The sequence below is a fragment of the Centropristis striata genome, chromosome 20, assembly GCF_030273125.1.
Source record: "Centropristis striata isolate RG_2023a ecotype Rhode Island chromosome 20, C.striata_1.0, whole genome shotgun sequence".
NCBI classification, from domain to species: Eukaryota; Metazoa; Chordata; class Actinopteri; order Perciformes; family Serranidae; genus Centropristis; species Centropristis striata.
Window position 1 is genome coordinate 26,446,755 of NC_081536.1, and position 15,873 is coordinate 26,462,627.

The 15,873-nt window shown below is 36.4% G+C and overlaps 1 protein-coding gene across 1 annotated transcript; it reads right to left on the minus strand.

The window, feature by feature from the left end:
• Positions 1–1,244: 1,244 nt before the first annotated feature.
• On the minus strand, positions 1,245–12,391 carry yipf4 (Yip1 domain family, member 4). The gene is made up of 6 exons (XM_059359211.1): positions 12,148–12,391; positions 9,727–9,880; positions 7,006–7,177; positions 4,166–4,243; positions 3,951–4,064; positions 1,245–1,952 (listed from the first exon to the last, which is right to left on the minus strand). Exons 1-6 carry the CDS (start codon positions 12,203–12,205, stop codon positions 1,815–1,817), a joined length of 714 nt encoding a protein of 237 aa, XP_059215194.1. The 5' UTR covers positions 12,206–12,391; the 3' UTR covers positions 1,245–1,814.
• Positions 12,392–15,873: the final 3,482 nt, after the last annotated feature.

Consider the following 15,873-nt stretch of genomic DNA (forward strand, 5'->3'; position numbering starts at 1 on the left):
TCTTCTTCTGGACTCCTAGAAACATGCTCCCAGGTTGGTGGGTCCATTTCCCATATCAAAGATTATTTATCCTGTGGGTGTTATACGAAGACTTCCAGTAGAATACATTTTACTGTATGTGCATTTGAATATGCATGGTTTTATTTTTGCCTACTTTTGGCACAATTTCTTGTGATAACATTTCATATTATATTCACAAGTTAGTGAGTTAGTTACATCTCTTGAGAAGTAGAAGGTTATCCTAATTTACACATTATGAACACAGAAATGAATTTAAATGCTAAGTCTGGAAATGCATATGCCAATATCAGGATTTCTTGGTCTGGTTGCATGGTCTTGCTGGTTGGCTTATTTGCCTCCAGACCTACCAGAGCTTCTGTCCAGAGGCCTGCTCTGTATTCGTTCATTTCCTTCTCTCCAAGCCTGGCACTCTACTCGCCTTGGTTTAAGCCTGATCCCTGCAACCATTGCTGCTCTCAACAAAAGAGCGCGATGAGCACAGAGTGGATGTTTATTTGCCATGTAATGTTTCTATGTCATGTGTTGTGTGATGTTAATATTGAGCGATTGTGTTATCTGTTGAATGTACAGTGCTGTGAAAATGAATTTCCCCTTGGGGATAATAAATCTAAGTCTAAACCAACGCACATGGTTAGACATAATTAACTCAGATGTGCAAGAGGAAGGTTTTAGGACTTTCCACCTTCAAATGTATCATCTACTTGGAGTGCATATGCTATGTTACCATGATTTATAGATGACACTTGACCTGTTTTGATTGATACCATAACGCCTTCATTTGCTACTGCATTTGTGTTTGCCATTTCAACCTAGTACATTAGTAGAGGTGATTGCTGGTATTCAGTTCATATTACTTCCTTCCATAGTTTGTCACTGGTCTACCCTAACCTCTCTGCCTCTTCACTGGTCTATCCAAGGTTAATTTTGTTACTTTTCGAGTGACATTGCATTATTTATACAACATACATTAATTATTGACCTCATAATTTTAAACTAATGTTATGGATAACATTTTTGGGGTGGATCCAACCTTTTGAGACCTCTTTATGAGTGTTGCAATACATTTTAGGGTGACAAGTTGAGTTTAGTATATATAATGGAATAAAAGAAGAAATAAACTTAAGTGACAAATGACGATTAATTTACTATAATTTCTGATCAAATTATCCCTGTATTAAACGGCTGACAAACAGGACTCAGGAGTGGAAAAACAAGGCACCAAATATTGTAGACAATTGTTTATATCACTTTAACTGCCCCAGTCAAACTGTTTCTGCTGCTGAAATCCATAAATAAAGAAAACAAGTCTGTGAAAAAGGAAAAACATAAATGGACACCTCATTGTAAATTACAGTGCATAACAATGAAGAACATTTCTAACAACAATGTCTTTCTTTGTAGTGCTGTCTCTTTTCTCAAATGCTTCCTTCAGCATTAACATATGCACTACAAATGTTTGGCACCACATTCTTCAGTGAGATAAAGAGTAAAAACTAAATAATTAAATCAATATAACCATGCGACCAAATTCTGCTGTTTTAAGAGAAGTGTGCATCCTGAAGTTTAAGCTGTAGATGTATATGCATTTTATTGACAAAAGACACATTGGACAAAACTATATACATTGATATATATTCCCAACATCCCCACTCAACATCCCTCCAGATTTTAATAGAGTTAAAAAAGAAATAAACACCTTTAAAAAAAATCCTGGTTCCATGATTAATCTTTTTTCCCCCCCTTAATAATCTGGGGTCAATGTCCATTACTCGGTCCAGTTTCAACTCATCCGGTCACACACCAGTATATAACGATAGGAAGTAGATATACAAAAGGAATATGGGATAGATGAGAAGGGGCTTCTTTGTTTTAAATTCATCTCCGACGAGTAGTGAAGCAGCACTGTAGGCAGCCCAGAACACTCCAAAGAGCTGAAAGATCAGAACAAACAACAGCATTTCATTTATTCATCAGTAATTCAGACTGAGAAGTATCGCATACATAGGTTCCTGTTTTTATACAAACTATCATTTCATTTTTGAGTTTATCCTGCTCTGGATTTTTAAAAATGATTTTGCTAACAGTATCTTATACCAAATACATGCCTTTTCGTCTTTACTTAGGCTACATTTACATGATGATGGTCTGAACAGAAGACGCAAAAGTGGCGTCGCGTTTAGACAATCGTTTTTGGGAGGAAATCTGCTGCATACGGTGACGCTAAAGTGTGTGGAATTGGATTGGGTATGCATGCCAGGCGGCAACACTTAAAGTGATAAGAGTATCTTTGGGCATGTGGAAGTTTTCACGCCACGCATTTTCATCAGCTACTCCTTCCACAAAGTTCTCCACCATCCACTAGATCTCCCAGGTCTCGTCCAAAGCCGTCTGGCTCGCCTCCCACCAATTGGTGCATCCTAAATGTGATAGAGGTAATTACAGATCCTTCTCTGTTCACTAATACTATCTGTACATATCCTGTACATTTGGTGGAGAGACTCCTGTAAGTTTATTAGAGCTGCCAGAGCAGCTTGAAGGTCCCACGCATGGAAATAATCCCACATGTTTATTTCCCTGTACTGCAGCAGGTATGTGACATAAACGTGTACGCCACGTGAGCAGATCTGAGCAGAGTTTTGCATCGTGGCAGTGTAGACGGACACGCTACGGCGGAGCGGAGTACAGTTTTACACTCTGGAGGGTGGCTTCAGATTTTTGCGTTTTTAAAGATTTTTTTTGGGCCATTTTCAAGGCTTTATTGATAGTGAGAGACAGAGTGAAGGGGGGAGACAGAGGGGAAGACATGCGGGAAAGCGCTCGGAGTCTGATTTGAACCCGGGCCGCCCGTTCAGGAGGACGGTGCCTCTATGGTACGCGCTCTACCAGGTGTCCCGGGGTGCTCCAGATTTTTGCGTTTTTAAGCCCCAAAAACGCCGTCACCATCTAAACCAGTGGTTCCCAACCTTTTTCTTGAGGGACCCACATTTTTACCATTGGAAATCTTGGTGACCCCCCCATTGTCCATTGCTTCTATGAAGCCGAACTCAATGTGACTTTCATAGTACCCTCTCTTCTTCTTTTTGAGATATTCAAGATTTTCGTCTCCCTGACGCTTCGCCATTTTTCCATTAGCTCTGTGTTTCTGTTGTTAAGTGAGGTTACCGCTAGGTGAGGTTACCACTAGGTGAGGTTACCTGTGTATACTGCAGGAGGGATGTTACACACACCCTTATTCTCGCGATAAAGCCTTTATTTTTAAACTTTTCTATAGTGATTTTTCTATTTAAATAAATGAATAAACGTTTATTGTAACCCTTATTTAGTTGTTTTTGTCCCACTAATGAATTAAATGCTGACTCATTTAACACATTAGATTTATTTCATCCCTCAAAATCAAGAGGGCTTCGCGACCCTCCATGGATCTTTGGCGCCCGCCTTGGGGGGTCGGGCCCCCCCCGTTGGGAATCACTGGTCTAAACGAAAGACACTTCCGATAAAATATTTTGTCGTTTTACCTGCAACCATCCTCGTGTAAACAGGGCCTGAGCTGGAATGGGAGAAAGGCCACACTAGCATGTTGAGCCAACAGAAATGTTGAGCTAAGGTGATACGATACTAGCGTTGGGTAGCATTGTGAACTGACGCAATGTTGTGTCTCATCAGACACAACATAAAGACAGGAGTAGCAGTCATGACAATCCTGGTATTGAATGTAATAAAATTGTTGGTTTTCTGGGAATTAATGTGCAAAAGGATGTTGCAGGACTATACAGACATTTCATTAAGGTTTACAATGTCTACAATGTCTTCACAAGCATATCCTTTACAGACAGTGGGATTTTATTGTTATTATCCATTTAGTTTAGTTTTTTTTTTTTACACATTATGAAAAATTTAGACTGTAGGTTAAACCATGGCCTTTGACTCACTTTGATTAGTGTAGAAACCACCTCGAACCCTCCAATCACTAAGAGCAGAGGGGCTATAACGATGAGAGGAAGAAGGGAATATCCGATCACTCCAAGAACCTGGCCAAAGGAAACCTGTTCAAAACAACAAGGGGGCTCTATAAGAGAAAATCTGAGTAATTAACGACTGTACTTTGACTGGCTGCAGAAGACAGTTAGGTGTCAACTCTGCTTACCTCACCACCGAGAACACGAGCCAGCAGGAAGATTGTCAGTGAGCCAAATATCCAGATAGTGATAATCCAAGACACAACCTGTGAAATAAAAGCAAAGTTTGGAGTCAATACTGAAAACTGTGAAAATGAACACAACAATTCAGTGACATTGATACCATTCTATCCGCATCAACCATATTTTATAAAGAACAGCTGCACAAATATGTCTTTCTCTGATCGAATTCTGGTGTCTTCAAAATGACGCTGTTGATTTTTCAATTTAACGCATAAAGAGGCAAATAGTTATTATGATATATATGATATATTATTTTATTCTAGACTGAGTGATGCCAGGCGCTGAGACACCTTTAACCCCTTTCCACTTCACCAACTAAACAAACATTGTACAATATGTATCCATTATAACATAATTAGCCATTGTTTCCTTTGTTCTCAACAAGCTTTATGGAACTATTCTTGGATCTACATTTAGGCGATGCTCCGGAGCTGGTTCTACTGGAAATGCAAGTTTCGTGTATTTCAGGGGTTAGCGGCAGAACTCCCAGCACTAACTGGTCACGCAGATGTTTTGTTACATTACAACAAAGATAACAGCAATCACAACAATCCTTTGAAAACTTTGTACTGCTGTATCTGTATCAACGCTTAAAATTGTACCAAACATATTTGACAATCCCCCAAATGGTGCACGGGGGACTTAAAACGATGAAACAAGATGGTGTACTGGGGAACAAACTTAAGAACTGAAATGAAAAGGGTTTTAAAATGCATAATGCTCTTTTGGTCCTCCAACTGACTTGCTTCAGTCCTAGCACTGCACTGGATTCAGCATGAACAAAAAGATCAAGAACACAGTCACCACATGTAATCTTTTTCAAACATTTTCTTCAACTGCCTACACAAAGCACATAAGCATGACCCATTATAGTCGGTTTGCTCTAGATAGATAGATTACTTTATTTATCCCCGAAGAGAAATTCGGTTGTCACAGCAGTCCGGTATTTAGGTACAATAAAATACAATAGAATAAAATACTGAGGTAGAATAAATAAAAACAATAATAGAAAAAACACAGAATAGAACAAGGTCACTTAAGAAGTTAAAAAGAAGATCAGTTGGTAGGTAAGGTACAGTGGCAAGATGATGGTAATTGTACAGATGATATGATGGTAATAACTTAATTGTGACTAGACAGTATATAATAATGGTACAGTATATAATATATAATAATAATAATAATAATAATAATAATAATAAGTATATAATAATAATAAGGCCAATATAATAATAATAGTAGTATATCACAGTATATAGCAATAATAGTAATGGCAGCAACAGTATATGTATATAATAATAATAGTAGCAGTAATAATAATAACATAGCAATGTGTCATATATTTAGCCTGTAGGGGGTGCATACATACATAACATAATATAATATATAATGTGTAAACATATATATATATATATATATATATATATACACACATACATACATAAATACATAAGATAAGATATAATATGATATATTGTACTGGCATTATATATGCATTTAAATACTTGACTATACAAGATATACATACAATAGACTAGGCTTCTATTATAATAAATACTGGTAACCCAGTATAGTGGTTACCCCTTTTCCACCAACATGAACCTAGTTCTAGTGCTGGGCTGGTGCTGGTTCGCAGTTGGTTCAACTTGTGAACCATCTCAGAACCTATTTGCTTTTCCACAGGCTACAGAGCCACGTCATTACATCACTGTATACGTCTGTGTCTTTGCTCTCAGCAAGTATAATAACAACGGCAGACTACATCGTCTCTTTACAAATGTTGCTCCTGGCTTTGCGAGCCGACACTGGCATCCAAACTCGACATGTACATCACATCTGTTCTGCTTGTCTTGATCGCAATGGACTGCAATTATGTTGTTATTAACTGAATGTAAGCTGTAAATGTTAGCCTTTGTTGTAAGCTAACGCTAGCCCACTAATGGTGGGCCGCTAATGCTAGCCTGCTAAGATTAGGCAACAGCTATGAACTGGCCCTGGAACTGGGTAAATGTGATCAGGACCCAATGTTATAATGGTTTTGGATTTTTCATTAGTTTTATTTTATTTTTATTTCGTTGTCAATTTTTGTTTACAAATTCGGTTGGTTTTTAGAGTGTGTTTGCTAGTTTTAATTCATTTTTTTGTAATGGGGTATTTGTTGGGTGAGAATCAATCAGGTCACAATAAATGTTGCCTTTATTTCCTTTGTCTTATCCATCTCAGCCCCAATAAGTTTACTAAGTCATAAAGCCAGATAGATAAAATAGGTTTCATATATGTCAGCCCTGCGATAGTCTGGCGACCTGTCCAGGGTCTACCCCGCCTCTCGCCCAATGTCAGCTGGGATAGGCTCCAGCCCCCTGCGACCCGAGTGCGGACAAGCAGTTAACGGTAATGAATGAATGAATGAATAAACAAAAAAGGTTTACGTATGAAAAAAGTTGACAAAGACGAAAACAAAGGACATTTTCACTATACTTTTAGTTAGTTTTCTAACCACTAAATATAGTTTCAGTTAGTTGCCGTTTTTTTAAAAACTCTCGTTTTTATTTTTATTTTAGTTAACGAAAAAAAAATTCAAATGTAGTTTTCATTATTTCATTAACTATAATAACCTTGTCAGGACCCTAGTACCAAAGACTCACAAGGGTTTTAAAAGTTCTGATAATGGAAGAGCCTAGGTGTAGCTCAGGTCCTGCAGTGAAAAAGGACCACACGACAATTCTGAAACAGTGTGGTTGAATTCATAAAAGTAGATGACACATGCGTATTGTGTCCTGCTTACCCTGAACTGTCCATAGATAGAGATCATGGAGAAGAGCAGCACCACGGCTAGAGGGCCCCAGAAGTCTGGGTTATCTCTGACCACCTGCCGGTTATAACCCAGTGATGGCATTGGCATCAGCACACATCGAATCTTGTAATAGATGTCCTTTAGGTCAATGTCCAGCTCTTCCCTTCTCACACAGACAAGACGACAGATGACAGACATTAGAACAAACTAACTGAGACATGCTACAGAAGATGATAGATTGTATCTGCTTACAAAAGAAATATATAAAATAGCAACAAGCAGGACTATATTAAAATGGCTGGTGTTGATCTTTTTATTAACATCAGATCAGTGCCAGTCAGGTGAATCTGTATCTGCCGCTAAAGCCCACCATCAGCCTCTTTTTGGTTTCTACACTGCTGCTAACTGGGATGTGGCATAAAGTGAAAGATGCTTATTTGTGAGACAGACTGTTTTAAAAATAAAATATATAGTCAATCCATATTGACTGTGTTTTTGCCTATATTTTTTTGTTGCAAGCAGTGCGTGTTCAGAATGGATCGGCAGTCGGAAAGATGCCATGTACTGTATAAGCTGGATTCGCCCCCAGCTTTGTAATAGCTTCACTTTTCAGGCCAACAGGTTTGCTTATTGGTTGCTTGATGGTTACGCAAAAAGGTTGTGAAGGAGGCAGTAAAAAAAATTCTGATAAGTCAGCCAGTGCATTCTCAACAATGCCAACTGAACTGATGAAATGAACCAGTGCCACACAGGACACAGACTGATTGTGTACTATAGCATAGGGATGGGCGAGATAGAAAATATATCTATATATTTTTAAATGTGATATGGAATTAGACCATATCGCATATATTGATATATTACATATATCTTTCTTTATATATAAATGCTGCCCTTACTAGGGTTTGTCATATTTAGTTATTTTGTAATGTTCGTTATTCTTTTTCTCATATAATTAGATTTATTTCAGAAAAAGATTGGCCTATTTTATTTCATAGGTTTTTTTATTCAAGGTATTTTTTATTTTATTTAAATATGCACTTTAAATATGAGCTTTGGTTTTTTTTAAGAAAGTTACTACTGTTGTTATACAGTATTTATGTTCACTTAAATAAACAGTTTCAATAAAACTACTTGTGACATGTCATATTGTGCTTTGACTTTGACTGAACATTTGCAATAAAAATTATCGGGATATATATTTTGTATATCGATATTCTGCCTAAATATATTGGGATATGACTTTTGGTCCATATCGCCCAGCCCTACTATAACGGGGGTAGGCTACAATTTTTCCTGGGGAGGTCACATGACTACTACAAACTACTACCTGTAACGTTTGTGGCAATACTGTTACACTTTTCGCAATATTTTGTTTATATTTACTTTCTTGTTTGCATAAACTTCCTGTTGCTTTTGTAGCATATGAGGGAATTCCTCAGCTTTCCTCATTTCTCTTTGGGTAGAGCATAAAGCTTTACCGCTGTCATGAAAAAAATTGATTTAACTACACAAACAAAACAACATTACCTAGTAGCATGACCTGCCTTGCCTCAGCCACCCCAGCATATCTGACTTTTAACATCACTAAAGTCAATTTCAGGAAGCACACACACAAGCATTTCAAAAGAAAAGTCCACTTAGGAAATTTTCCACAATTTTTACCGTAAGTTGAATTTGTTGTACCCCCCTGAGCCAGACAGAACCATTGTGTGGGCCAGTTCTGGCTAAAATTGATTGATTTGAGAATCATACCATTAGTTTCAACAACCTTTTTATTAACTGTGTAGCCTTAATTACGCCTATACAACAGAAATCCCCATAATATTCCTTACTATGCACTATACACTAATACAACAACACTGCATCTACTCTTGATTAAATCTTATCAGCTGGCAAGCGTATCCTCAGTGTATCATTGTGTACCTTAGAAACTAGAAGTGGGGGAAAAAATCGATACAGCATAGTATTGCGATATTTTGCGTGGCGATATTATATTGATTCATGGCCTCCAAGTATCGATATTTAGCACCCACGGGCCTTCAGTATTTTGGCCTTTTTTATTTTTTTCCGGAGGCCGGGCTTACTTTTAGGAATATACTGGAAATACTGGACATCATATGAAACTAGAAGATCTAAGGAATCTATATGCACCATGTGAATTGGGAAATCGTGTCAGAAAAATTTTTGAAATAACGCTGCAAAGTTAGACTTTTTTATGTTTCATTCAAAAAAAAATTAGAGCAGTGAAGCTTAAAGTTTGTGAAAGTTTGATAAAATGCTGCAGTTGTTGTCGTCCATACATGTTTGATATCAGGTCAGTTCAGTTTGACTGAATACTTTGTTGGTCAGTCTGTGGGTTTGACTCACTGGAGAAATAAAAAGACTGAAGTGAGATGAATACACTGAGAGTTTTCTCTTATTGACAAAACAATTCTTAATTTAATTTAATTTAATTTTGTGGACACAAAATGCAGTTAAACAGTTAAATTTCAATATATCGTATTGTGGGGCCTCTGCTGATTCACACCTCTATTAGAAACATATGATCAATTTGAATGGTGGTTCCTGCGTGGAAATTCCATAGAAGCCACTAAGAGGCTAGTGTGAGCGGTCATATGCTGTGGATACAGACAGATTCACCCAACACTGCCCACTGGCTGGGCCGTGGGCAGCAAAATTGACAGGCTGTGTTACAGGACGTGTACTCACAAAAGAGGCTTGCTCTCTTCACTGTCATCCTCCTCCACCTCCAGCAGCCAGCCATAGCCTCGCTGCCTCAGGAAGGTGGTGGCATACGGATCTTTACCACCCTCACTGCCCAAGTTTAGCTTAATATCCGGGGCACTGATGGTGCCGCTGAGCTCTGTGGAAAACACATTTGTTTGCAGAGTTAATTGTTTGATCATAGACTTGTGTGGCACAGCAAATACATACGATACCAGGATGTATGACAAAATACCACTGTAGGTTAGAGCAGTAGTTCTCAACCTTTTTGAGTCGCGACCCCCAATTTAACATGCATGTTGTCCGTGACCCCCACTCACTGAACACAATCTCGCACGCACAGTTCAGATCACCCAAAAAATAAACAAAATGACCAAAAAAAGGAAACAAAATGACCAAAAAAGACACGAATGGACCACAAAATGATCAAAAAAGACACAAATTGAGCAAAAAAGACACAAAATGACCAGAAAAGACACAAAATGACCAAAAAAGAAACAAAATGACCAAAAAAGACACAAAATGACTACAAAAAGGATACAAAATGTCAAAAAAAGGAAACAAAATGACCAAAAAAGACACGAATGGACCACAAAATGATCAAAAAAGACACAAATTGAGCAAAAAAGACACAAAATGACCAGAAAAGACACAAAATGACCAAAAAAGAAACAAAATGACCAAAAAAGACACTTGTTCGATTAATCGAGTAATTGTTGCAACTCTACCTGCAAATGCCCTTATATCTAACTTCATATTGACCTACTGTGCCTATGTGTATTTCCATCGTGAAGAGCACAAAGAGAGCTTTATAATTATATATTACATGTACGACAACAATAATAACATCTAATAACAATTTGTCCAGTCTGTTTCTGATAGAATGCTTACAACTTGGCATTGGAATCTGTTATTGGGGCAGTTATAAATAGCTTTATAGGTGGCAGAAACACAAAATAATACAAAAACTAACAAGCTTTCCTCAGAAAATAAGGTTTATTCATTTTCAATATTTCTTCCTACTACCCCATTGTCAGTATAGACATAACACCAGGTCAACATAATACCAAAAAAAGACATGTGTGAACTGAGTGGTGAATTGTGGTGATGGTGGTTATATGAGTGATCAAGTAATTGAGTAAATTATTGGCTTCATTGATAATAAAAGTAAACATTACTTGAAACTTTACTCTAAACACAGTGTAATAACAGCTTTATTCCAGCCAGCTAGCGTCACCTGTTCAACAGGTCTCCTTTGTGTCGGGAGACAAAGAAGCATTATCTGGTATGTCTACGCCAGGTACTATAATAATATGCAAATGCAAATGTTGTAAAATTGTGTCCAGTGCACAGCTACTTCTGCTTAATACTGAAGGACAATTTTGCACCTTCTCTTTTACAGCTTTTAGTAGCATGTACTTGCACTGACGTGCATTATCTCACAGCATATAGCTGTCATAGTACAGCGTAGATTCAGTCCTACAGTAAAATGTTACAGTCTTATAGCATATTATGAGTCTATTATAGTTATTGTTTAGATTTTGGACTTTTAGTCATATTCGTTTTAACTCGTATACAAAACAGTTAAGTTGGTGGAAAGTAGGCCTGGGCGATATAAAAAATATATTGATATATTTTTAAATGTGATCTAAAATTAGACCATATTACATATATCAATATAGTTCAAATTTGCACTGTGATCCTTACTCCAGGCAGTAGAAATAGCATTAAAGTAGCATTAAAAAAATAGCATAAATACTAAAAACAACAACAAGAATGAAACATGACTAATTGTTCATACAGTATAGTCATCATTTATAAATTATACAAAAACAACAATACATAAAAATCACTTACAGGATTAAAATTCAGAAAATCAACAAATATAATATTTGATATTTATGATTTGGACTGGTGTTCCTTAAAAAAAATAAAATATGAAACGAGAAAATAATATGAATGCCTACATGTACTGAACTTAGTCAGCAGAGCTAAACGCTGCTCGGTGACGTTGGAAGATGCTGAAGTTGGCTTCTGATTTGCAGCTTCCGATTCGACAGTTCAGGGGAAATGTAAGGAAACCTTAAGTTAACTTACATTGCTGATGAACCGAACCTCCGTGCTTTACTCCTGCTGCTGCTGTGGTGTCTGTCAGACATTAGGTAGACTCTACTGCTGTCTGAGACACTTTAATCACATTTGTACAACCGTCGAATTGGAAAACTACAAATCAGAAGCTAACTTCAGTCTCGTTAACGTTAGAGTAAGTTGGTTCACACGTAAGCAGGATTTTAGACCGGATGCATTAGTAGCTGTGTGATTAAGTTACTTTAATGTAAATAAACAAACCACGTAGACTGGTTGTCATTAGCCCTGATCAGGCCTGCTAGCCGAGCATTAGCCTACCTTCAGCCTCTGTCGACGACACGAACGTGAAATCTCCATTAGTGGGAGAGAACTGCATGGTTGGATGTATTTACTGCAACACGCCTCAGGCACACAGATGTGACATTTAAATATTTAAATATCAGTGGAATACGCCGAGGAGCGTTAATAACGTTGTCATTGATCACAGCTGATCAGTGAAGTTATGTGATCGCATTTTGTTTTCGTTCAGTCCTTCTGCGGTGGAAAGCAGGAAGTGCAGAGGAAGCTGGGAAATGACACGTCTCATGGTGCATTCGTGTCGCATCAGAAAGCTGGGACATATCAATTGAACGGAATAAACTGGTGCAGAGCCGGTGAGCCGGTTGTGTCCCTTCCAATTTTGTCTCTCAAATAATCAGAGAGGTCAATTTTAAAATTTTGCATAATATTTACCCATGTAATAAATCAATTTCCAGGTTTGCTGATGTAAGCGAAATGTGCACTTTTTGTGGAGATGAGCCAGAGACAACTTTACACTTATTTTATGTTTGCCCATTGTCATTTATATTTTGGAGGGACATGGAAAAATTCATACTCGATAAGACTGGACAGACCATAATTTTTTAACCTAAAGATATTATCTCAAAATTTGAATCTAATAACAAAACAGTATGCTTTATAACAAATCTTATGCTTCTGATGGGTAAGTTTCACATCCACAAGATGAAGTTTTCCAAATCTCTCTCTCTCTCTCTCTCTCTCTCTCTCTCTCTCTCTCTATATATATATATATATATATATATATATATACATATATATCTATATATATATATATATATAAAATTATTATTATTATTATTATTATTATTATTCTACAGATACTGTAACTGACATTTTTCTTTATATGTCTTGTTTATATCATGATTGCCTGTATTTCTCTCATTGTTAATAAAGATCTGAAAAAAATAAATAATGCTCGGATATAGGAACTGTTCACTGTACAGCCCAACTAACAAAATTTGTTGTACATATTGTCTGGCATATTCAAAGAAACGATAGTTCTAAGAATTTTATACAGGATCAGATAGATTCTCTTTCCACTAAACTGATTAGGATCAATTTAAAGAAATGATGACATGCAAAACTGTATAATAATAAAACGTAGATTAGTTGAAATGTTGTGTGAAGCATATTAGGTGCTGTGAAACAATTAGTTCCAAAGAGAAATAATAGACTTTAAAAGAAAAATTGTGCAATGGTGACCAACAGTGTGAAAAAGCTGTAAAGTTTCTATATTAAGCCTGTGTTAGTGTGTTCAAAATAACGACACTTTGGCGTTGAAAGCAAATGTAAAGATTTTGTAATTTGGTGGGAAAAGTGGCAGAATTGATAGGATATACCAGGGGTCGGCAACCTTTATGTGCAAAAGAGCCACTGATTTTCTAATGGATACCAGCTCATGTTGATGTTGATGGATAATGAAATGTCAGATAAGGTTGCAAAGGGGGCTACAAAAGTAAATACATTGAAAGGGCAGTTAGATTCATCAAAACAGAAAACAAGCGCATTATTCCTCTGGAGTCCACAAAAGTGCTGGAGCATGACACCTCATGACGTTGCAATGTAACAACGAAGCAGCATTGAGCCCTGCTATCAGCTTCGCTCTAAAGTTTTGGCTTTTCCAGAAGTATCCATGTCCCATTTAGCACCATGACCAAGTGTAACATGAAATTACTGAAGTTTTTGCAGAGATTTTATTGAATTTTGCAGTGTGCATTCAGCATTTTTAATGCAATCTTTTATATTTAATGTTTTTTGTGTCATTTTGTGTTTTTTTGTGTGTTTTTATGTTTTTTATGTGTTTTTTGTAAAAAAAAAAATTATTTTCAATGTGCTTTTTCAGTGGTTTTTTTTGTGTTTTTATGTGGTTTTTATGCATGTTTTTTGTATTTTTTTGTCTGTGGTTTTTGTGTTTTTTTGTGTGTGTGTTTTTTTTGTTCAGTAAGTCAAAATGACAAAATAATAATCAGGTGAGGTTGTGCTGAAAAAAATGATACCAGCAGGGAACGATAAACATTTTTTAAGTTGTTTATAGAGGCAGAATGAAAAATAGTCAAAACCCATCAAAATAGTCCCACCTCCAAAGGGTTATAGATATATTTAAGGAAAGATGGCAAAAGCAATGGGAAAAGGACAATTTTTTACAGATTTAAAAGAAAAAGTGAGAGAAAAAAGGTAGAGAAGAGAAGAGACCGGATGGATGAGACAATGTCAAGACTGAGATTTGGACATACTAGACTAAACTGTACACAGTTAAAAAAATAAAAAAGCGAAGAAGAGATTTAGAAATATTGAATATCAAAAGAGGAAATCAAACAGTAGATTTAGTACAAGAATTTTATAATTACACAGGTGTTAAGTATGGGGAATATATTTACATATTTACAGATGGATCGAAGCATTTAATGACAAACACAATAACAAAGCATTAAAAACAGGACAGCCAAAACACATCAGGAAATATTACATTACATGAAATACTGTTAAAAACATCCGAATTGACACAACAGGGCAGGGAAATAGTGTTCATGTGGGTTCCAGCTCATCAAGGGTTAATAGGAAACGAAAAAGCAGATAAAATGGCTGAGGAAGCAGTAAAAAAAAGAGGAGGTGGAAATGAAAGTAAAATTATCAAAAGCAGAGGGGAAGAGTCTAATCTGGAAAGAAACAATCAATCAGTAGAACAATCATTGGAACAGGGAGGTAAAAGGCAGACATTTATATAAACTACAAAGTGTAACAGAACAAGTACTTATAAGTAGACTAAGAATAGGGCACAGTAGGTTAAAAGCACACTTAATAAAATAGGAAAACATACAACTGGTGGGTGTAACTGTGGTGAGAGGGAGACAGTAGAACATGTGATAACAGCGTGCCCTGGGGATGAAAGGGAGAGAAGAAGCTTCAAAAGTATAATAGAAGGTGGGAAATCTAGGGAAGGGGGGAAAATCCTTCTGAGATCTCTTGCCAAAACTGGACTAATTCAAAGAATATAACAGAAGGAAACGTATGAAAGAAGTAGACTGTTTTTTTTTTTTTCATTTAATGAATTTTATTAACAGGTTGCACATACAAACAGTTTTATATAGAACAGCAGACAGATGCTCCAATATATATGTATCATCAGAAATACATAAATAATAAATAAATCACAGTAAATTAAGGTTATTAGTAATGCCAGTAAACTTAAAAAAGTAGGAAGGATCATAATTAAATGAATAAGTAAAATGACAGGAAAGGGAGAAGAGAGAAAAAAGGGAACAGAAATACACTATTCTTCTTTGAAAAAAACTCTTATATTTATCTGCAGATGTAGTGCTTTGTTTAATGTCAATTGGTGTAAGGGATTTCATGTACTCTTTAAACTCAGGCAAGGAACTTCTAATGTTGGGTGGAGTTTTGGTGTATTTGCTTTTGTGTATGTGAAATTTGCCATACAAAATGAATAGGTTTGTTATAAAGGTGATGTCATTTTCTCCATAGACAAAATACATTATCACACTTCTGCAGTCAATCAAGATGTTTATCTTGATTTTACACAGTATATATTGTTCATGTTGAGTCCATAAATTGATAGATTGGGTACTACAGTGGTAGAATAAATTAGTTAAGGTTTCTGGTTCCATATCGTCACACTGTAAAAATAATCGCCTAAGTCATTTTTTGTCAAAATTGTTTTATTTTGCCTAAATCATCTCCTCATGA

Coding starts and splice junctions, on each gene's coding strand:
- yipf4 (XM_059359211.1), bottom strand. CDS start 12,205: ATGCAGTTCTCTCCCACTAATGGAGATTTCACGTTCGTGTCGTCGACA. Junction 9,881..12,147: donor GTCGTCGACAGAGGCTGAAG/GTAGGCTAATGC, acceptor TGTTTTCCACAG/AGCTCAGCGGCACCATCAGT. Junction 4,065..4,165: donor CTCGTGTTCTCGGTGGTGAG/GTAAGCAGAGTT, acceptor TGTTTTGAACAG/GTTTCCTTTGGCCAGGTTCT.